General features: G+C 39.5%; 1 protein-coding gene across 3 annotated transcripts in view; it reads right to left on the bottom strand.

Moving 5' to 3' along the window:
* SPIN1 (spindlin 1) overlaps positions 1-24,875 on the bottom strand; it is a 63,773-nt gene that overhangs the window by 14,254 nt on the left and 24,644 nt on the right. For 2 of the 3 annotated variants that reach the window (XM_080362929.1, XM_080362930.1), the window contains exons 2-3: positions 22,322-22,514; positions 15,546-15,771 (exon numbers count right to left, since the gene is read on the bottom strand). In XM_080362929.1, the coding sequence (XP_080219055.1) occupies positions 15,546-15,597 (52 nt within the window). In that variant the 5' untranslated portion in view covers positions 15,598-15,771; positions 22,322-22,514. The remainder of the gene's footprint in view (positions 1-15,545; positions 15,772-22,321; positions 22,515-24,875) is intronic. The other variant, XM_080362928.1, reaches the window with a different exon arrangement.

The raw sequence follows: 24,875 nt of genomic DNA, 5'->3' as shown, positions 1-24,875 counted from the left end.
CCCTAGGTTTACCTTTTGCTTCTGACCCCATCCTACCTCAGCGGGGTGGAGGCAAGCGGGGCAGGGAGCAAGTGGCTGTGTGGTACTTAGTGGCCAGCTAGTGTTAAACAATGTAACTTTAAAGCAATTTCTCCATTATAAAAATCAAAGCAAATACCATAGGAATCCCTTTGTGGGAGGTTTTACCTTCTCAGAATTAGTTAATTTATCTCAAAACTAAAATTCTAGCTAAACCAGGAGATATGGACCTAGAATGAAGGACCTGTTTATGGGGAAACAGAGCAAACCAGGTTACTCTCACCATGGAGGAGACTCAAGGTTTAGTACTGAGGTCTGGGGATTATACTACAAGCCCTGCACTGCCACAGGCAGACTTGCTGCGGAACTGTGCTGTCTCCAGGGCCAGGCAGCTCCCTGCTGGCCACCAGGGAGGGATGGGGCAATGGAGATGGAAGTGGGATAATACTCAAGAGCTGCAGATTGCCATGCTGAAATCTGCCACCTCCAGGGAGCTATTGTGCAGAAAAGCTTGGTCAGCCATGGGCCAACCATGCAGGTTTTCACAGGGCTCAGTACAAAAGGCAGTGATGTGACTAACACCACCAAGAGGCCACTGTCCCAATACCAACTGCTGTATTGCAATTGTGTTGCAATTTCTGTATATTGCTCTGCTAAATCAGAATGTCATGTAGTGTCAAACCTCTTCAGTTAGTATTAAAATCTTAAACCTTCCTTGTCTGCAATATGTAAAAGAACCTGGTCAGAGCGCTAAACTGACACATGTAACTCTAGTGTCTTATGTATGTAGAAACATGCTCAAAATTTCAACTATGGATGCTTAAATTAACACCTACAGAGGAATACCTGACTTTCTCCATAGGTCTAATCAAGTAACTCCTCAAAATTTAACACTCTGTGCAGGTTCCAAGCATAGCTTTGGAACATACATTTCAAAACCTTTAATGACAATAGTGGCACCACAAAAGACAGGCAAGCACCATTAACCTGCAAAGTGTTAGTAAATATTTTATTATCTGCATTTTCATGTTAAAAATTAAAAGAGAATATATACAAAGTTACAGAAATGACAATTAAAATAATACTACATCTTATGTTAAAACACTCAAGCTTGTATCAAATCCGCAGGAACCTATATTTCCAGATGTAATGATAAGTGAAATGTTTGGGATTCAAAAATTAAACCTTACACACCAATTAGTACTGTGAAGATATTATTTGCAATTTTTGACTGCTATAAACTGCATGTCTATAAGAACAATTAACTGGACATTAAAAAACAGTATCAGACAAAACTTGATTAGAAACCCAGAAGACTCTGGGACTAGATTACAACCATTAAACAAGCTTTCTGATCGCATTGTCAGACATCTCTTCTGTATATGAGGTGGCTGTGTTTTACTAATCTGTAATACCATAAAACATGTTTTATTAAAAATATGGTGGTGTTTTATTAAACACAAAACACTTCAATCTATCCATATAAAGTAGTGTTCTAGTTTTGTTAAAAACAAGACCAGTTCTCTTTTAGTGACTTTTTTTTCAGCTAAGTTCTTCTAGGTGGCTGTACTTTTCTGAGTTTTTGCCTGCGTATTTTTTTCCTTGAATGCTGTACTCGGTGTTGATAAGAAACCAACGGAATGCTGAAGAAGCTCATGTTTAGATTTATTACTATGGTAGCCAAGAAAGACTGATAAGTTTTCCCATGTTCCATTGTGAGAGGGGCGTGCTTGAGGAGGGGTGGATGGAACAGGTGACTAGAACTGACCAACTGAGGATCAATTAAGTATTCCATCCCATAATTGTCATACCCCCTATATAAGAGGGTGATCACAAGGCTCACTCTCTCTTCGACGATGGCCGGCATCTAGAGAGGACCCTGCCTGTCTGCCTGTGATCTATGGGCCTCAGGCCCTGCATCCCTGCAAACAGGTTCCAGTTCGCTGTGCAGTCCCGCCCATGACTTCCTGGGACCTGAGCTGCACCGGCTGGAGCCGCCAGCTCCGCACGCCCAGCTCCTGCTGCTGGAGTGACGCCAGCTCCACATCGAGCACTCAAGATTGGTTTTGTATATTTTGTATATATTCTCTATTTATTAGTAGCATTAGTAAAACTCTTTAAAACCTCCCAGCTTGAAGTCTAAGTCTCTCTTCTTTCTATCTTCCCTATCATCTTTCCGATCTAAAGGAAAAGGGGTGGCGGGAAGTAAGAGGGTAACAGGGAGCATCTGCCACGGTTTATTGCTGCCTTGCCTTAAACCATAACAGATTTAATTGGTGGCCCGTATGGGGAGACAAGACGGTACAGGGAACAAGACTGTACAGAGAGAGACAGTGTACAAGGGTGAGATAAGAGAAACTGTGACAGGTTCTACCGGTGCCGTGACTCAGATTTGCATGACAAATCGTGACAGATTTTATTGCGCCAGAGCAGGGTCGGTGTTTTGACTGAGGCGGGCTGAGAGCAGTATCTGACAATTACTGTAAACAGCTTACTGGGTAGTGTGAGAGAGCATCGGACTTTGATGTACACAGTCTGTGTTTGAATCCTCTGGTGGGAGGAAACTTTGGGAAACGACAGATTTGTGTGCTTTACGGGTCATAAAGCATACTGTGGTTTGAGTTTGTTTTCAATTTTAAAGGATAGTGTTGCAAATCTATTTGGATCTAATAATGCCTTTTTTGGGGTTAATTCTTCTTGTTAATGTTTTTGTGCAGAACATTACTTTTGGAAGTAGAAACAAACTTGTTATAATAGCTTTGGTCCTGGGTTGCGTTTCACTGATTCATGTCATTTTAGTTAAGTCAATGATGTATTTCTACTCATTGTTATCATAATTCAGGAGTATGCATTTTTTGAATTCTTCAGTAGAAGCAAAAGAAATTAAAGACGTGTGCCTTTTGTTTTCTCAGTTTCAGGAGTGAGATTTTAGGAGAGCTATTTAACTATTCTCTGGCTGTGTCATTAGAGCAAACTACAGATGCTTTTGGGAATTTTGAATATCCCTGGACTTGTGAGTGAAGCTTGTTGGTATTATTGGGTCTCTGAAATGTGTGTCAGTCTTTGCTGGTGATAGAACTGTTTAGGAGGATTGTAGCGATTCTAACTTCTCCGGCAGGATTTGTTGCTTTTAAAGCTACAAGCACCACAGTCACTGAAACACTTGTGACAGCTAGTGCACCCCCCCACTCAACAGACTCCACAGCAGCTCCAGTTCCTGACCTGGATACAGCAGCCACTACAACTGCAACATCAGTTTCTGCATCCTCTCAAACCCACACAACATGTAATGTGGCCATTCAGACTTCAGCAGTATTAGTTGCCCCAAAGAGGAAGCAAAAGAAAGCACAACTGCAACCCATTGTGAAGGAAGATGAAGAAGAGTAGGGAGAAGAACGGGCATGTGAATTGAAAAAGAAAGCTCACAAGAGAAAAGCTGCTCCAGTTTCTGGTGGGAGGCTTTCCAGCCCAGAGTAGGAGGCATTCTTGTGTCTCCCTACCAGAAACTGTGCAAAGCACCAATTAGTGGGCCCCTGCCTCCAATCAGGTGGAGGAGAGGGACAATGATAACAGTTTACTGGACTGTGTGGATTTGGTGGCCTGGTATGTCAGAACCACATGAGTATAAAGCCCTGGTAGACACAGGTGCACAGTGTACAATGATGCCATCGAATCATAAAGAGTCAGTATCTGTCAGTATTGAAGGAGTGACTGGGGGATCTAAGGAATTGACTGTATTAGAGGCTGAAGTGAGCCTAACTGGAAAGGAGTGGGAAAAACACCCTGTTTTGACTGGTCCAGGTGCTCCATGCATCCTTAGTATAGACTACTTAAGAAGTGGGTATTTTAAAGACCCAAAAGGGTATCGATGGGCCTTTGGTATAGCGGCTGTAGAGACTGAGAACATTAAACAGCTGCCTATTTTGCCCGGTCTTTCTGATGACCCTTCTGTTGTAGGACTGCGTAAGGTCAAAGAGCAACAGGGGCCAATTGCTACCACAACAGTGCACAGATGACAATATCGCACCAACAGAGATTCCCTGATTCCCATTCATAAACTGATCAGACAGCTAGAGTGTCAAGGAGTGGTCAGTAAGACTCACTCGCCTTTCAACAGTCCTATATGGCCTGTGCCAAAGCCTAATGGAGAATGGAGACTGACTGTAGATTATCGTGGCCTAAATGAAGTTATGCCACCATTAAGTGCTGCTGTGCGGGACATGCTAGAACTGCAATATGAACTGGAGTCAAAGGCAGCTACATGGTATGCCACAAATGACATTGCTAATGCATTTTTCTCTCTTACTTTAGCAGCAGAATGCAGGCCACAGTGTGCCTTTACCTGGAGGGGTATCCAGTACACCTAGAATCAACTGCCCCAGGAGTGGAAATGGAGCCCTACTATCAGCCATGGACTGATTCAGATTGCACTGGAACAAGGTAAAGCTCCAGAACACCTGCAATACATTGATGACATCATCATATAGGGTGATACAGCACCAGAAGTCTTCAAGAAAGGTGAGAGAATATTTCAAATTCTTTTGAAAGCTGGTTTTGCCATAAAGAGAGGTAAGGTCAAGGGACCTGTCCAAGAGACTCAGTTTCTGGGAATTAAACGGCAAGATGGGCATCACCAGATACCAGCAGAGGTGATTAACAAAACAACAGCTATGTCCCTGTCAACTAGCCTAAAGGAAACACAAGCTTTTCTAGGTGTTAGGGTCTTCTGGAAAATGCCTATTCCAGATTACAGCCAGATTGTGCGCCCCCTTTATCAAGTGATTAAAAAAAAAAGTGATTTTCAATGGGGCCCTGAGCAACGACAAGCCTTTGAACAAATTAAACAGGAGATTGTACATGCAGTAGCTCTTGGACCAGTCTGGACAGGACGAGGTACTAAGAATGTGCTCTATACTGCAGCTGGGGACAATGGTCCTACCTGGAGCCTCTGGCAAAAGGCACCAGGTGAGACTTGAGGTCAACCTCTAGGATTTTGGAGTAGAGGATATAAAGGCTCAGAGGCCAATTATACTCCAAATGAGAAAGAGATACTGGCAGCATATGAAAGAGTTTGAGCTGCTTCAGAAATGATTAGTACTGAAGTGCAGCTCCTCCTGGCACCCCTATTACCAGTACTAGGCTAGATGTTCAAGAGTAAGGTTTCTTCCATGCATCATGCATCTGAAGTTACATGGAGTAAGTAGATTGCATTAATCACACAGCGGGCTCGAATAGGGAAAGCTAATCGCTCGGGGATCTTAGAAGGGATCACAGACTGGCCAGAAGGCAAAGATTTTGGAGTATCCCCTGAAGAAGAGGAGGTGGTGCATGCTGAGGAAGCCCCGCCATATAATTAATTACCAGAGATCGAAAAGCAGTATGCCCTGTTCACTGATGGATCCTGTTGTCTTGTAGGAAAACAACAGAAGTGGAAATCTGCTGTATGGAGTCCTACACAACAAGTCACAGAGACTGATGAGGTATGAGGTGAATCAAGCCAGTCTGCAGAGGTAAAAGCCATACAGTTGGCATTTAACATTGCTGAAAGAGAAAAGTGGCCAGTACATTATCTCTATACTGACTCATGGATGGTGGCAAATGCCTTGTTAGGGTGGCTAAAGCAGTGGAATTAGAATAACTGGCAGCGCAGAGGCAAGCCTATTTGGGCTGCCCCATTGTGGCAGGACATTGCTGCTCGACTAGAGAACCTGACTGTAAAAGTACCGCATGTGGATGCCCATGTGCCTAAAAGTTGAGCCACTGGGGAACATCAAAACAACCAGCAAGCAGATCAGGCTGCTAAGATTAAAGTAGCTGAGGTGGATTTGGACTAGCAACATAAAGATGAGCTTCTGGCTCGGTGGGCCCGTGATGCTTCAGGGCCTCAAGGATGGGATGCAACATATAAATGGACTCAGGACCGAGGGGTGGACTTAACCATGGACATTATTTCACAGGTTATCCATAATTGTGAAACACGTGCTGCAATCAAACAGGCCAAAAGGTTATAGCCTGTGTGATATGGGGGGTGGTGGTTGAAATATAAACATGGGGAGGCTTGGCAGGTTGACTATATTATACTCCCTAGAACAGATCAAGGCAAGTGCTATGTGCTTACAATGGTGGAAGCAACCACGGGATGGCTGGAACCGTATCCTGTGTCTCATGCCATTGCCTGGAATACTATTCTGGGCCTTGAAAAGCAAGTCCTGTGGCAACATGGTACTCCAGAAAGAAATGAGTCAGACAATGGGACTCATTTTAAAAATAGTCTCATAACCAACTGGGCCAAAGAACATGGTTTTGAATGAATATATCGTATCCTCTATCATGCACCAGCCTCTGGGAAGATTGAGTGATATAATGGTTTGTTAAAACTACTCTGAAGGCAATGGGAGGCGGAACTTTTAAAATTGGGATAAGAATTTGCCACAAGCCACCTGGTTAGTTAACACCAGGGGATCAATCAATTGAGCTGGCCCTGCTCTGTCAGAGTTTTTACATACAGTAGAAGGGGATAAAGTCCCTGTGGTGCATGGAAGGAACATGTTAGGAAAAGCTGTCTGGATTGTTCCTGCTTTGGGCAAAGGCAAACCCATTTGTGGGATTGTTTTTGCCCAAGGGCCTGGATGTACTTGGTGGGTGATGCTGAAAGATGGTGAAGTCCGATGTGTACCTCAAGAAGATTTGATTCTGGGCGAGAACACTCAATTTCAAACTGTATGAGGGTAATTGCTGCACTACACTAACAGTGTTCCATAAGTGTCTTTCAGGTTGATGCAGTGGTGGTGATGAACCATGAGCTGACTTCAAGTGGTGTCCAGTAACTTTCCTGGGACTGACATCTCTGACAATTCACAGGCACAAATTGCACCAGATTGCACATCATCTCTCCTGCCTAGAGAGACTTGCACTCATGAACTAGTGATATACATATTTGTGTGTGTGTGTGTGTGTGTGTGTGTACATTTGAAGACAGGCAGAAAGCAGTAGTGATGTGGGTATGACTCAAATGGTAGGGAATAAGGGGTGGAATGTCCTGGTTTTGTTAAAAACAAGACCAGTTCTCTTTTAGTGATTTTTCTTTCAGCCAAGTTCTTCTAGGTGGCTGTACTTTTGAGTTTTTGCCTGCATTTTTTTTGCTCACGTTCTGTCATGAGAGGGGCATGTTTGAGGAGGGGTGGATGGAACAGGTGACTAGAAGTGAGGATCAATTAAGTATTCCAACCCATAATTGTCATACCCTCTATATAAGAGGGTGATCATGAGGGTCACTGTCTCTTCAACTGTGGCCGGGATCTAGAGAGGACCACATCAGCTCCACACATCCAGCTCCACCACTGCTGAAGTGACGCCAACTCCACATCAAGCACTCAAGATTGGTTTTGTATATGTTGTATATATTCTCTATTTATTAGTAGCATTAGTAAAACTCTTTAAAACCTTCCAACTTGAAGTCTCTCCTCCTCCTCTTATCTTCCCTATCATCTTTCCGATCTAAAGGAAAAAGGGTAGCAGGAGGTAAGTCAAGGAGATGCAAACTCGTTTTAAAGACATCTCAGGCTACATTATTGAATCGTGTAGCACTTCACCTGGTTAGACAGTTGCAGAAATTGTGGCAACAGTTCACTGAATTATTAACATTTCTGTCCCTTAAAGCAGCTCTGAATAGGGCGATAGAACAGCACAGAATCTTTACATTTAGCATATTCTAATAACAAAGTCAAAATCGGAATGATCTGATAAATCTGCCTGCCTGAATCCTTCTTCAACCAGGAGAACTCCTTCAGCAAGTTTTTCCACTGCTACTGGAAAGCTGCAAGAGCTTCATAAGCTACTCATAGGCACAAAGTTCAATAATATCCAGAGTCTAGAGTTGTATCTAAATGTCACAGTTTAACCTAAGCTAGTGATCTAACCACGACAGCTGCTTACTCACTCCAACCCTCCACACCCAAATAATAGGTGAGAGAATGAGTAGGGAAAAATTTGTGGATTTAGATTAACACAGTTTAACAAAATACTAATATACCAACACTATTACTATGCACAAAATGGAAATAAACCAAAAGATACTTAAATCAATTCCTCACAAACTCCACCTGCACCAAACAGCCAGTCCCAGGATGAGAGAGAACATATCAATCCCAAACAATTGATCCTTGGGAGGAGGTAAAAGGGCAGAAAGGCCCAGAGGCCACTGCAAAATGGGAAAGGGCCAAACTAAAGGAAGCCCTGAATGGAACTCAAAAGAAATGAACTAGAACTGGAATAGGTTTCCATCTCCCCAGCTGGAAAACCCAGCTCTCCTTTAACATGAAAGGTGACACTAATCCTATGGAATACTCTTACTGATCAGACTGGATGTCAGCCAAGCTCTACCCCATCCATGCCTCCCTTCTTATCTGCCTTGCACCTGCAGACAGAGGCCAGAAAGACCTTGGCTCCCAGATAGCAACTAAGATAACAGTAATAAGCTCTTACATTCTCTTTGTTCCAATTCAAAAATATTGCAAAGTTACTTGTAGAAAAACATTAACTCTATCCCAGGGTATCTTGTTCTCAAACTAAATCAAATCAACAACCGTTCTAGCTATGAAGAAAGAAGGTTTCTAACTGCATGAAGAAAATTAACTTGCTTTCAGTCAAACCAGCACACTAAACTTCAGGGAGGAGAAGGATGGCACAGAGAGAGGGAAGTGTTCAAGATGTCAACAGTATCACTTTATTATTTATCACTCAGGACAGCATATTCCTTATAGCTAACAAGATACACTCATATAGTACACCTATAATCCTCACAATCTTCAGTGAAGCTTTTGAAATCAGAAGAATTAAAGAAGTCAACTTAAGGAGTTCAAGCTGTCTTACTGTTAAATGTGCCTGATGTAGCAGCTGCACTGTTAAACACATGCACCCTCCCAAACATACTCCTAAATTTCACTGCCTGATGCCCTTCAGTCACCGAAAAACAAGAATTATGTCCAGTCAAATGGCAGTAACACACCAGAACTGCTTCTAACTGCTTCTTCTCCCACTTGTTACCAATAACATGTAAAACAAAGAAACACTTTAAAAGTAACTGCTAAAACAATTACAGATACTATTTATAAAAAACAATTTAAAAAAATCAAGCACATACATGTTTTATATATTGGTCTTCAAGTGTGGAACCAGTTTCCCATCTATTACATAATGCTGCAACCCTCCAAATTGCATCAATAAGATGTACACACTTTATCTGTTCACAGCAACACGTGAAAGACCATCTCCCTAATAGGAGCTTACACTAAAGTCCAGTGATGGCACAAGAAGATAGTATGTTCCAATAAGAAAAAAGCGCCAGTAATAAAAATATAAAATGTATGCTGAACAGACCCTGTCACACAGATGAATAGCTACTGACCCCAAAGCACGTCTTTAATTATAATCTCTTGCTTGCAAAATACCATCTGACCCATGTCAAAATAAAACATTTATTTCAAGCAGCTAATGCAAGACAGCCTTTGAACAGCTCCAACATTATTCCTTTGAAGTGGTGAAGCCCATCACAACCAATTCACAATAAAAATATTTAGAAATGTTTTTGTTTTCATTTTCCCTACAGGAATTAAGAAATTAATTGGAAATATTAAAATTCTTCTTGTGTGAGGATATCTTAAATCCTGTGTATTTTGCTTTTTTTTTGGTGAGATTAAAAGAATTAAACCTACCACAAAATAAAACAGACATAAAAGTTGTTTATGGGGCAAGAAATCAGCTCTGCAGAAGACTCTTCTTTCTCAACTAAGAATTGCCAATAGCATGTAGTTTCTTTACATATTTATTTGTAACTGCATGACTTTTTAATAAGTCATGCCTATGATGTAATATAGTTATGTCTTAATGACTTACAACATTTTTGAGAGAAAGTAACATTTTTGTTCACTTTTTAAACATACACATATATTGCTGAACTTCACATAATCATTACGGAATCTAAAACCCGTAATGTGGCTTAAATTCTCCTGAAATCTCCAGTACTATCTAAACAGTCTAATTAACACTAGTGATTCTCTGTCAAGTGCTTAGTTCAAAGTAGAAAGGCATTTAAAAAATCCCAAGCAATTTAAGGGCAGTTATCCTCATGCAAATCTTTAAAGAGAAAAAAAAAACATCTGTGTACAAAGCGTTTTGGGGTCAAGCACAGTTTGGTCACAAGCAGCAATGTGACTTCAAAGATGTTTAATACTAATTAGAGAACCATAAAGAAGAGTTATTACCTTTTATACAGCATTAATGCCATTGACTGAATGGGTTTAAATTAATGTTCTTTACGTACTTTTAACTATGGAAAAACAAGTTCTAACTAGAACACTCCATTAAATCCCGTATTTTAGATAACATTCAGTATGCTCTGTAGAACTAAATTGCCCTGAACATAAAAGCAGAAAAAAAAAATACTGAACAAAAATAAAAGGAAACGGATTAGTATTAATCTTCTTTGTAATAAGCAGTGAAGACTCAGACTTTGATGGGTCTAAGGAAGGAGAAAATATTTATGTTCCAGTCGCTTACATAGGAGCACAGAAACACATTTTTTGTAACAGAATGTGAACACAAACTTCAGCTCCCGGTTAAAAGCAAGACAATTAAGCATTTAATTATCACACATTCTATGTGTTTTTTGAGGCTTGATTAATTCTGCTGATAACAGATCCTTAAGATTCAACAGCAAAACTAGAAACCATGTTTCTGAATACCTCTACTTTACTACAAAGACAGAAAAAGCATTAGACAAAACACACTAAAACAAACACTCTTTCAGGATGCTGACTCCAAGGGAAGCATGCATGTCATTTCAGCTGGGAGGTTTAGGAGAACAGAATAGGAAGAAGGATGTGAGAAAGCCACTGGCAATGTGTTTATTATTGTCACATCAGACAGTGCCTTCCATTCATCCCAGGAAAATTACACTCTTCAAAACACACCATGATATCTTATTTCTCTGAATATCTCTTGTGTTTACATCAATAAGCAAAAGCTGGATTCTTTTAAGATATATTTCAGAATCTTCTGTGGGAACAGCAGTAATCCCACAGGAATTTTGCTATATCTGGTGGCTATTTCAGAATTACTTTCAGCAATGTAAGAAATATGTCGACATGCTTATTCACACCTAGTATTACCCAATGTAAATTAAAAGAGTTTGGAGAAAGAGAATTGTTTTAATCCAAGTAGACCAGAAGTACAGAGATAAAATTAATTCTGACTCTGTCAGAGGATTTCACTGCAATCTTAAGCACATCACATCTAGGTCTGGAGTCTCTTTTCTTAGATCACAAAGACAGTACTGAAATAATTTGCACTTGCCTTTAAATGGAAAAAACCTACAAAAGCTGGTATATGATTCCATGTCTCTACCTCTCTTCTTTACTATGAAATTACTTTGTTTTCAAACCACCCAGTAAAGGCAATACAATTGTTCCTGACCACTAGGCAGTTTGGTGGGATTATACACCTCTGGAAGATAACTGCTAGGAAAGACTCTCAAGGACCATGACTTTCACTTATACAGCATTAAATAGGTGATCACTAAACTCAAAAAGGCCAAATATAAGTGTAAAGACACAGGTAATCACAATTTATTTCACAATCAATAATACTGCACAATGTTAATTAAAAAAAAAGCCATATTCCCTTATATTGGAGACAGGCCTACACCAATTAAAGAAATAGGGACACTGCCATGCACAGGGATAGCTGGCTAATCTACTGAAACTATATCCTGGAAAGCAACTCTGTACTTTGCACAAACTCACAGAGGCTGTAGCCACGTACTCTACTGTTGTGAAGAAATAAGTCTAGCTTTCCTTCTTTTCTCCATCTCCCTTTATTTCTCAAGATTTACCTATATTTCCAGATAGTTTTTTGTAACCTGCACATGGCCCAAGAGTCTCCTAGAATCCCACAATTTTACAATTAACAGATCAAATATAAAGTTCACAAATTATTTCCATGCTTTTGCCATCTTTTAATAAGGAAGAAAAAGAACAGAATATACTAATGCTGTATTATCTACTCCCAGATGATCAATCATGCTGTAAAGTACAGTAAATCCTGTTTAAAAGTTACTTGTTAGTGTACAAGACTTTCTTTTACAGCTGTTCTAGTGAATCACAGAATGGATCTCTAAAGTTCACCTAACTCAACCTCACTGCTATGGGGAGGGACCTTTCACTGGATTAGGTTGCATGAAGTCCCATCAAGCCTGACCTTGAACACTCTGGGCAACCTCTTCCAATGTCTCATCACATATGTGATCTAAATCTGCCCTCTTTCTGCCTGAAACCCCTTGCCTTGTCACTACAGATTTTGGTAAAAAGTTTCTCTCCATCTTTCTTATAACCCCCCCTTATAAATTGAAGAGTGTAACAAGGTGCCCCCAGAGCCTTCTCCAGGCTGAACATCACAACTCTCTTGGCCTTTCTTCATAGGAGAGGTGTTCCAGCCCTCTGACCATTTTTGTGGCCTTCCTCTGGTCTTGCTCCAACTTGGCCATGTCCCGCTTATGGTGGGGACCCCAGAGCTGAATGCAGTACTCCAGGTGGGGTCTCATGAGAGCAAAGCAGAAGGGGAGAATCACCTCCCTTGACCAGCTGGTCACACCACTTTTGATGCAGCCCAGGATACAGTTAGCTTTCTGGGCTGCAAGTACACATTGCTGGCTCTTGTCTGATTTTTCATTCACCGGTACCCCTCAGTCTGTATTGATATTGGGGCCTGCCCTAACCCAGGTGAAGGACCTTGCACTTGGTCTTGTTAAATTTCCACACAGGTGGAAAGGCTGCCAAGGTCTCTCTGAATGGTATCCCTTCCCTCCTGTGAATCAACTGCACCTTTCAGCTTGGTGTCATCAGCAAACCTGCTGAAGGTGCACTCAATCCCACCATTTATGTTATTGATGAAGATACTAAATAGTACTGGTCCCATTACGGATCGCTGAGGGACACCACTTGTCACTGGTTTTCAGTTGGAGATTGAACTATTGACTAACTCTTCAGATGAAGCCATCCAGACAATTCCTTATCCATATAACAGTCAATCTATCAAACCCTTATCTCTACAGTTAGGTAGGTAACAAATGCCATACTCACCTTGTTATTTTCATTACTAAATATTTCAAATAAAGTAATTACCAAGTTCAGTGATCACTTAACTAGGATAAATCCTTAACATTCCCAAATAGGGGAAAAAAACCCCAACAACCAAACACCTAACCCAAAACATCACCATGACCACTTTAAAAAGCCTATAAAGGGTTACAAGGATCACTGACATATAATTAATCCAAACACAGATAATATTGCCACAACTGCAGGACTAAGTAATTCCACCCTCCAGGAAATTAACTTTTGACATATAACTAAGGAAGAATATCTCTTCACCTGTTTGTAATCAAATTCTCCTTTTAAAATAAGGGGTAGAGTTGCCACCTAAACCACACTTTCACTTTACCTGGCTGAACTTTTGATAGCTTTCTCTCCTACAGATACTTTAACAAAAACAACGAAACAACTAACTTGCTATATTCTTAGTTTATATCACATTGCAAGGCCTCTCTTCCAACCATTCATTTTATAAACCCTGATGAACTAAATTACTGCACTTGCTGCTTTTCTCAAAGGAAGAATTTGACGACTATCAGTGAAGCTACTGCTGTGATAAACCTGTCTTTCTTGCTCAGCAGCTGCCTTTAAAAGTCCTACACCTGATCTTCCAACCTTCATTGTAGAGTGGGCTATGCAGTCTTCTAATGGCAGCTTGCTGCACTCTTTCCTAGTGTGTATCCATAATCAAGAACTCAGCAGCACGTAATTCCATACCCTCCCTTTCCCCACACTCCCTCCCCAAACTAGTGAAAGCTATCTAGCCTCAGCCCACCAAATATGATTAGGAGGAAGAACAATGACAGCAAGGAGGTCAGCAGCTGTTTTCCTCAAGAATATCATAGCTGCAGGATGAAAGCCAGCAACACCCAAGCCAAGGCTACAACTATGCCAAGAGCTGAGGAAGACCAAATGTGTATGAATTACGGGTTGTATTTAAACGACAGTGATAGTACATTAACCAAATGAATACAAGTTAAGGAGTTCTCTGCTAAGATTAAGAAACTTCAGAGAAAAAAAAGACAACACTGTAACTGTTGTACAGGGATACTGAAAAGCAAAAATGGCATCTAAACTATGTCCATTTTAACAATGATTTTGAACGGTGTCAGTTATAGGACAAATTATAAATGAAATAATGGAAAATGTGACTCTTCAAGAAAAGTCTATGAATCCTTTTTTTTAAAAAAAAGAGTCAAAAGAACAAATAGGAAGCAAAAGTTTTATTTTCAGTGTATTTAAGTAAGATGTTCTAGCTTAACTTTTCTGGTTTTCTTCAAAAAAAAAAACCCACAAAACAAACAAAACACAAAATTCATCCACACAATCACCATTTTAAGTTTCACACACTGACACTTCAAATAAGTGCTGTACTTTTGTTGTCACCACATGTCACGTTGAAGGCATTCAGTAAAATTATTCTAAGAGTTGCCTTAAAAACCTAGCATCTGAATTCTTTGAACCTGGGCACAGTGCCCAGCTAATGTTTAGAAGTCAACAAGGCTGAAGTTAAGTACCAGGTCAAAGCCTGATCTCCTTTCTCTTACAATTTTACTCCCACACATATTCTGCTAGTCCCAAGAGGCAGGATGATTCAGTTGACAGAATAAAACTCACTGAAGCAAGTGTAAGACTTTGTACCAAGTCTCTCCTTGGAAACCATTTATGAAAAATATTTGCCTAAGTTACCTTAGAAATCAGGAGACATTTCAAATGAGAGAGAGTAAATTAACATTAATGTAACCTAATAACAGGCAAACAGAGTTTCAAAAGTTTCAAAAGGGTTTTAGAGAAATTTTCTGTTATCAGTTGCTTCAGATCTCAGTGAATTGGATGAGTATTTGAAAGGACCATAATGGACTATTGCTTGGTTATTTTAAAAGTTAACTGAGCTTACCCACTTACGCATGACAGTTTTAAGATTTTTTCAGAAAAGCATCAATTTGCAATGGTTAGTGACAGAAAATATGCTGCATCACGTGTCTACAAAATCCTTCCCCCCAGAGTTCACTGACTAATGAGCTTTGCTGCATCATGAAATAGAAGGGCACTTCCCTTCCACTGAAAAACATGAACTAAATTCATAACAGAAAAAAGACTAAATATACAAAACAATTTACATTTAAATAAGTTCAACTAAGAAGCAAATAATTGAACAGAAGAATGAAAAACATGTATCTGTAACCTTTTCACCCTCAAAATGCTAGCCCTTTCAGTTTATTAGCTCCTATACCATAAGTGAATGTTCTTTTAAGAAAGGAATGGTAACATCTTTATAAAAACATTAACATACATATTAAAAATATATATAAAATCTACAGAGTCAGAACACTTTTTACCCACTAAAATCAAACAAAACCACCCAGAAAAACACTTCACCTGCATCAGCTCTGGACCGTTGACCTGGTGATTTTCCAAATGGGGTCTTCATTCATCTGTGTTTAAGTGAGCAGCAAAGCTGCTGGACTAGGGTGAAAATCCAGTTCTTCCCAACTCCCAGGATATCTTCTTACTCTTGGAATAAGACAGCCACTTACTAATCCACCATTCAATCATGAATTTGTCCTTCCTCAAATGTACAAGATGCACTTTCAATTACAGTACTCTGAAAAACAAAATAGGTCAAGTATAAATAGTTTGATTTGAGACTTGGTTAAGATAAAAATATTTTGTTTCATTTTAATGCTTGTTTTCATACTCAACAAGAAGTTGCTTTGTATTCCATTACTTTGAAAACACACAGTGAACAGAGGACATATAAGAATACAACAAAACAAATACTAGAGCTGCTACTTTTCCCTCATATTCAGAGGCATGTTCCATATCACATCAAAGACAACAAAACAGAAAAGAAAGCTTCTTAAAAACCACTGAGCATAGCACAGGGAAAAATGATAGTAAATAACTTTGCCTCATGGAAGTTTAAAAAAAGAAGTTTGTTGAATAAATCCAACAAGTAAAATGTAGTAAAACACTGATTCTGCTGCAATGACTACTCAAACCACCGATTTGTTGAGTAAGTCAATGGTTCATAGAAGATCTGCAGAAGTTTTTGGTGATTCTCTACAGCTAAACTCATCAGATTCCTAAAACATTCAGTCATCACATTCCTCTAGATGAGGGAGATAAGCAACAACAACTTCTTGAAGTTCTTTTTAGGATTTTATTACAGAAACTTGTGATCACCCCAAAATTTGAAGAATTACAGGTAAATTTATTTCCGACTAACATTTTTGGGCAGGAAACATCTGGATTAACCCATTAATTAGTGCTGTACACAGCTAAAATAAGTGAGGTCAGATGACCCCTTTAATTTCATTTCCGTAAGAAATGTCATTGCTGTAATAATGTTTTCTGTAATCTGTTAATCAGTGCTGGCCTACCCTCTTTTACTTCAGTTTTGGAACCTGCTGCCAACTTTCTTGCAGGGGTTAAAAACACAAATGCCCCTAACTAGTGACCCAGCTGAGGAAAAAAAAAAGCATTCCTTATGCTTCTGCCTCACTGAATAAGGGAATATACATCCCTTGATGTCTGGTAAAACTGTGATGCAGAAAAATGCATTTACATCTAACACTTGCCAATTCTATGCAGTCGCAGCCATTGACTTCTAGGAACACTAGAGCAATGCAAATTAATACTTCTAGGAAAAAACAGTAATAGGGAGATATTCAGTAATTTGCAGTTTTTAGAAAGATCCATACCATGTTTGGAAGAGCCAACTTTGATAACCACAGTTAAGAATTCATAAGAATTTGTGAAACTAGTTAAAAATTTGTTTACAGGAACTTAGCAGTTTTTCCACATTTCATCTCTTCCTTTCATCTCTTTAATCTCTACCAGAAATCTATACTGAATGATACCAAGGCAAAACCAGTCAACTTTTCAAATGCACTTGACAATGCAATAGGAAACAATTAGTTTTTTTAACTACCTTACTAAAGAACACAGCATAAGGACTGGTTTCTCTACTAAACTCAAAAATATTTTACTACAGATTAACATACATTAGCACAGAAGGATCACTGATTGCAAAACCAAACTCTGAATTCAAAGCATTCCTGTGGCCGTATCGGGTCTCACAGGCATTCCATAAGCTTACAAGAGATCAAATCTTTTCCTCCATGGGAGATATTAGTAGTGAATCAACTGCAGTCTAGTATTATATTTTTCTACTGAAAAAGCCACCACCAACAACCCTCCCCAAATCCCATAAACCAAACAAACCTACTGCCACAAAACCACAAACTTTGAAAAACCTCCAGATTTAGAAACCAACATATGCTTTGTAGTAAGCCATTGACCTGTCATTCAAGAAATTGTAAATATTTCTTAACACCTGTATGTATTATACAGTCTCCCCCGGCCCATGATGAAAACAAAGTACTATACAGATATTTTAATTTCACTGATTAAGTAGTTATTTTCATAACAATAACTAGAACACGACAAAAGTTGAGTTTTTCTACCAGTGAAATTTATTTATTTTTTTTTATGGTATGTCTCCAGTCATTACCATGCCATGAATCTGAAGTCATACCCCCCAAAAGGAAAATCGCTTCCTAATCCTTTTAAAGTCACAATTCATTTGCTAGTACTTAGTGAAGTGTTTCACTGTGCTCTCTGAACCTAAGGACACAAGTCTATTGAAGTTAAAACCTGATTCAGCAGTTCAAAGTAATTTTATAGAAACCAAAGCAGTTACTGCCACTAATTCAAACCCTCACTGAAGATACTCACTGAAAGCAAATGAAAATTGTTTTCCTAAAACTAGTATTCTGAACTCAATTTACATTTCAGTTTCACACTGACAGTTCTGGAGATACTAATGATACCTGATCTTTTGAAAATAAACTGATGCTCCAAGAACATCTTGACTTCTAAAGTATATGTAACTAAACCTCACTTACTTGATTACAAATAAACAAAAGCCCATAAAACTTAGGATTGTTAAATATGATGAATATCAAAAAAATATGTCTAATGCCATCATGGAACTATCTTAAACTCTTAATACGGAAAAATCATCAAGAAAAAAAGCTAACTCACAAAATGCAAAAACTTCTGTTACAAAATTTTGTTAGAAGTCTTGAAGAATGTCATGTTCCACATAAAAGTAGAAAAGAAGTTTTTAGCATGTTTAATGTACTCAGTAACAATGAGCTTTACCGTTAAGGAAGAGCAGAAACTCCTTGTTTGCGTGCATGTAAGATGACATAGAAACCAACCAACTCTTCAGGGTAATTCTGTTGACAGCAGACACAAGTAGCTACTTGACAACACAAGTAGCTTTTTTTGGATCCAAACTGACACATCCAAAACAACTTATCCTAGTCTTCAAAGACTACCACTAACTTTCAGAACAGAAGTACCACTGCCTACCAGTTAGGTACCAATGCCTCCAACACACGGCAGCACAGGTCCCAGCAGTGCAGTTGCAGGTTTCACTTAAAAGACAGGCGTTCTAACTTGTCATCAGCTAATTTTTTTTCCCAAACCTTCCTAGATCACAGCACACTTACCAAAACAAAAACAACAAAAAAAACCCCAAACCAAACCAAACTTGAAATTGGATTTTTACTTTGTCTGACAGTGTTCTAATTATCGTGGAGTGTTTCACAGAAGGTCAAGTGTTAGACTAAAAATGCGAGCCATACAAATTGCCAATAATATCGGGTTCAACAATAATAATATGATCATACTATCAGAGTAGGGAGGAAGACAAAGCAGTGTTAAAAGTTTTCTGCAGAATAAAGGCAAAAAGAGGAAAAACCAGCATGCATACAGACTAGCTTTCTCTGTGAACGAGCTTAACCTCCTCTATAAACTTGGTTGTTTATAAACACTAAAATGCTTTCAGACTAGCTTTTAAATCCATGGAAATAAACACAACCACCTCAAACAATTCTGTAGCTTAACTTTCAGTTAACTATAATTCTTGTTTTTCCACCAAATCATATGGATTTCACTGCAACACACAGCACAATGCTGTTTGCTGCACTCTAGTTAAAGCTTCACCACTCTACTATCCATGGAAGAGGGATGTTAGTAGTGCAAAACCACAGTAGTGATAATTAAAGCTAATGGCACCAAAACCACAAAGTTAAGTGCTTCACTCCTAAATAGCATATCTAAATTTTACCATCATGAACAGAGAGAAATCAGAACATTTGCTGATGCATTGTTTCTGGGGTAAAAGCTTGGAAGGAGAGGGAAGGTAATAGTACATGTTGCTCTTAAATAGTAGACCACAATTTCAGATCATATGCTTCTTGATGTTAACAACAGGCTCGTGCCTTCTCAGGAGTCCTTTTTGTGCTCCCAGAGCTACCTATCAGACAGCCTTCTGGCACCACCTGCCTGACTCCAACACTTCCATTTCAATACCCAAAACATTTCTGTTGCATGAAACTCCTCCACTCTAAGTTTTCACTGGTAGTTGTTCAGTGGAGGACCAGCCTGTCACAAGCTGCAAGACTGTTATGTGGAAGGAATCACTTAGAAATGAAATGCGTCAGCAAGCGTTATTCAGACTTCTATAACACAGCACATAACTGCTGGTACACGTATGAGCTGAAGTAGTATCATGGTTTCAGTACTAAGCTGGATGAAATGTGTTTCTCTAAGTCTTACCATACAAATAGAAAGGATCACCTTATGCAAGACCTCTGAACCTCCCACCCCAAAGGCAAAGTCTCAATGTTAAAATACCTCCCACAAAACAGAGGGAATAAAAATATATGCCTGCTTTTAGTTTGTGTTATTTTTTTTTTCTTCCCTAAGAAAACACTTTTCTGTGGTGTAAGAACTCAGCCATTCAAGTTCCAAATTGGTGCTGAAGTATCCTACAGGTTTATCCAGCATATTGGTTATGGAGAACTTATCTCTAGGATTTTGTGTGGGTAGTAACATCTGATGTCTGAGAAGAAATATCATTACATAATCTCTGAACACAGAAATTATTTACAGCTAACAACCATGAAGAGAAATACATTTCAAATATGGATTTATGAGCTGAAAGACACTAAATCAGGTATTACTATCCCTTCCCTATGACAACGTCTGCAGTTTTTCCACTAACTATAGGTGTGTTATTTGTCTGCAATCATACAGAAACAATCAGCACTGGCATAAAACTGTGTGTGCGTATATATATATATATATATATGTATGTATATGTATATATATATATATATATGCGCAAACACACACAAATACACATCTATTCGGTTGGGTAAGGCTACAAGCAACCTGATGTAGTGAAAGATGTCCCTACCTGTGATGGGGTGGGGGGTTGGAGTAGATGATCTTTAAAGGTCCCTTTCAACAAAACCACTCTGATTCTACTATATAAAACCAAACAAAAATCACAAATAAAATTAAGTTACCTTCACACTATAATGCTATAGTGATACAATTGCAGACTATTCAGCAGAAGATTAAAATGATCTGAAATTTGTACAAACCATCTCTTCTTAATAGTGTCTATTCAAGTGTCTTTCATTGAAAATGAGACAACAAATACTCTAAAGTTTCTGCTAAACAGGTCACAGTGTATGTATACACAATGAATTCCAGGGATCAGTCTATGATACTTTATGATTACTCTGGAACCAGATAAAAATATTTTAACCTTTTAGGATACTCCTTTATTTTAACTGTGTTAACAACATATAATGCAAGAGACAGCACACTGCAGCTTTCATTTATAATTATTTATTAAAACATTTTAGCATAAACAAATAGAAAGACTATTTACCATTAAAATAGAGAAAAAAAAAAAAAAGGGTTGCTGATAAGAACTTCATATCAAACGTAATGCCAGGGAGACTAACATAACTTATGAATCCTAAAAAAACCTGAGAACACTATAGTAGACAAACAACTATCAACAGTAATATTACTTTGAGGAATTATCTCAATGGTTCAGAATTAGGTAGCTTTACAATGTAGACTAATCTTTCAGACGTCTTATCTCAGGCAACAGTTTGAACATGTTTTATTTAAACCACCTTTGAGCACATGCTCTACCACAGCTCTGCTAAATTTAGAAACAGTATTTCAGATGAAATATGTGGAGGGTTAATTAACTTTGTTAACTTGAAGCATTAGTATAGTTTTACAATAAAACATGCAAATGGTATCTCTCAAAGACTCCATTCAAAATTCTTACACACAAAAAAAGAAGAAACAACAGCAAGAGAGAAACCCTGAAAGTATAACTTCCAATGTTTTCTATCCATGCTCGTTTTTTTCTCTCTTGAATTGGCAAAATGTAGCTGTCACTGAGACAACAATACAGTTTGTTCTTTATTTCCACTGTATTCTCCTCATCACATACATCATTAAGGCAGTCTATCTCAATTTGATTTAGCACTTAAGAACTCCTTATTTTGCAAATAAACTCTGGTAGTGTGAAATTCAGCCACTTTCTAAAGGCAGCAGTAAGAATTTAATTAGTCACTATTGTAAAACAGTAAACAAACTTTTTTTTTTTTTTTTAATCTCAGGGACTTAATGACCACCCTTCCTGCATCAGAACACCAGCTTGCCTGACTAATTTTCAGAACTCCCACTCTGCAGTTCTAAATTGTAGTACATGCAATAGCAAAGACAGCAGGAGAGCATAGGATTCTCAGCCCCCATATAAGGATGCATCTATTTCTGATTTTAAAAAAACTTTACAGGTTAAATGCTAAAAATGTTACTTCCTCCAAAACTTCACAATTTTTAGTCTTGTCTGCACTACCCTTAAGCTTACATAAACAGTTACTGTGGAAGATGCAAGGTATACAATTGTGTTCTTGTCTGCATTACAGCATCCGTCTGTCAACAGCCTGGAACACGAATACACACACACACACACACTTTCTACAGAAAAACACCAAACAAACAAAAAACCCAACAAAACCAAACCAACAACATAAACACACACAAAAAAACAAACAAAAAAACACAAAAAAAAACCCCCACACAAACAAAATAAACAAAAGCAAAACAAAACCCAGAGGAATCACATTTGACACTACCATCCTGGATAGCTTTTTATTTTGTTGTACCTTTCATGTGGATAATAGTATTTTCAGTGCATTTGAACACAAGACTTAATATTATAAGTGTGAACTAATACACATCACAGTAGAAATGTTATTTACCTTCTGAGTTATGAAGCCTCAGGTTGTGGTAGTCTAGTTTTTCTATTTATGCTTCAGTGGGACAGGAAAAAAGCTCTTAAATTGTCCAAAGACTCTCAGCAAATGAAAGCAGAAGTTGAAACCTGATCCTTCAGAGACCTGGAAGCATCTTCTACAGTCTCTTATAAAACTTCAGTAGGAATCTCAACATAACCTGTAAGAAGACCCATTATTAACTCATACAATCACAGAAATGTCCTGAGTTGCGAGGGACCCACAAGGATCCCCAAGTCCAACTCCTGCCCCTGCATAGGACAACCCCACAGTTTACAACGTGTCTGAGGGCGTTGTCCAGTCTCTTCCTGAATACTATCAGGCTTGGGCCATGACACCTCCCTGGGAGCCTGTTCCAGTGCTGTTCCTAATGTCCAACCTAAGCCTTCCCTGGCACATCTTCCTGCCACTGCCTTGGGTTCTGTCATTGGTCATCAGAGAGAAGAGATCAGCACCTGCCCCTCCTCCTCCTCTTGTGAGGAAGCAGTAGCCACCATGAGGTTTCCTCTCAGCCTCCTCTTCTCCAGGCTGAACAAACCATGTGACTTTAGCCACTCCTCATATGGCTTTCGCTCTAAACCCTTCACCAACTTTGTAACCCTCTTCTGGACACTCTCCAGTGGCTTTGTTGGTTTTTTTTTTTATCCTCTGTTACCCAGAACTGCACACAGTGCTCCGGGGGAGGCCGCACCAGTGCAGAGCAGAGCGGCACAATCACCTCCCTCACCTGGTCAGCAATGCTGTGCTGGATGCACCCAGGACACAGGTGGCCCTCTTGGCTGCCAGGGCACACTGTTGGCTTATGTTCAACTTGCCCTTTACCAGAATCTCCAGATCCCTCTCCGTGGAGCTGCTCTCCAGCATCTCATCCCCCAGTATGTATGTACAGCCAGAGTTGCTTTGTCCCAGGTGCAAAATCTGGCACTTGCCCTTGTTGAACCTCATGCAGTCTCCTATACATGTCCAAGTAGTTCAAGAAGTCACTGTGTAGAAACCGTCAATGGTAATGAAACCCTACTTTAGAAGTCTACTGAGCTGGGACCAATGCATAGTAAGTCTTCACAAACAGAGTTTTCTTCTCTAGGATGAAATTAAGATCATACAATAAAGGACTACGGATAGAATTGATCTGAAGTTTAAAAATGCTTTAACTGTTAATGAGTTAAATAAGCCACATCTATGTTCTTGTTGACTTCGCAAGCGGTCAGAGGACTACTTTTAGAAATCACCATAATTAGATGTTAAGAAGGAAGTCCTACATAGAATTAGCAGTTACACTACACAGGATGACATCCAGCAGTTATAAAATTGAACATCTCTGCCACTTAACGTAGGAAAATCCATAAATCTTTTCAGAGGCTGGATATTATGCCTGTGTTATCAACACTTCATGCAGCAGCAAAATATAATTGCCAAATAATTAAGAGTGACAATTTTAACACCAATCAAAATTGTTTTGTAATTAATTGTTGTCAGAGGATGTATGGAAGCAACTACAAAAGCTAAGGTCTTCTTAGAATTAAACCTTGCAAGACGGGTCAAGGACAAGAAAAAGAGCTTCTTCAAATACATGGCAGATAAAACTAACACTAGAGGCAATGAAGGCCCACTGATGAATGAGGTGGGTGCCCTGGTGACAGAAGATACAGAGAAGGCAGAGTTACTGAATGCCTTCTTTGTCTCTGTCTACACTGCTGGAGGCTGTCCTGGGGAGCCCTGTACCCCTGAGGCCCCAGAGGAAGTCAGGAAAATGGAGGAGTTTGCCTCAGTTGATGAGAACTGGGTTAGGGAACAGTTAAGGAATCTGGACATACATAAATCCATGGGCTGCACCTGCAGGTGCTGAGGAAGCTGGCTGAAGTCATTACTAGGCCACTCTCCATCATCTTTGGTAAGTCTTGGGAAACAACAGAGGTGCGTGAGGACTGGAGAAAAGCAGATGTCTCTCCAGTCTTCAAAAAGGGCAAGAAGGAGGACCTGGGTAACTACAGACTGGTCAGCCTCACCTCCATCCCCAGGAAACTGATGGTACGACTTATCCTTGGTGCCATCTCAAAGCATATCAAGGATAAGAGGGTCATTAGGGGCAGTCAACATGGCTTCACCAAGGGGAAGTCACACTTAACCAACCTCACAGACTTTTATGAGGAGCTAACGAGATGGGTAGATGATGGCAGAGCAGTGGATGTGGTCTATCTTGATTTCAGTAAAGCATCTGACACAATCTCCCACAGCATCCTTGCTGCTAAACTGAGGAAGTGTGGTCTGGACAATCAGACAGTGAGGTGGACTGTGAACTGGCAGAAAGGAAGAAGCCAGAGAGTTGTGGTCAATGTGGCAGAGTCCGGTTGGAGGCCAGTATCTAGTGGAGCGACTCAAGGGTTGGTACTGTGACAAGTACTATTCAATATATTCATCAGTCACTTGGATGAGGGAATAGAGTGCACTGTCAGCAAGTTTGCTGATGACATCAAGCTGGGAGGAGTGGCTGACACACCAGAAGGCTGTGCTGCCATCCAGC

The sequence above is a fragment of the Nesoenas mayeri genome (genome assembly GCF_963082525.1).
Source record: "Nesoenas mayeri genome assembly, chromosome: Z".
Classification (NCBI taxonomy): Eukaryota; Metazoa; Chordata; class Aves; order Columbiformes; family Columbidae; genus Nesoenas; species Nesoenas mayeri.
Note: the sequence above shows the minus strand (reverse complement) of the source record. Positions and strands in the feature narration are given on the sequence as shown.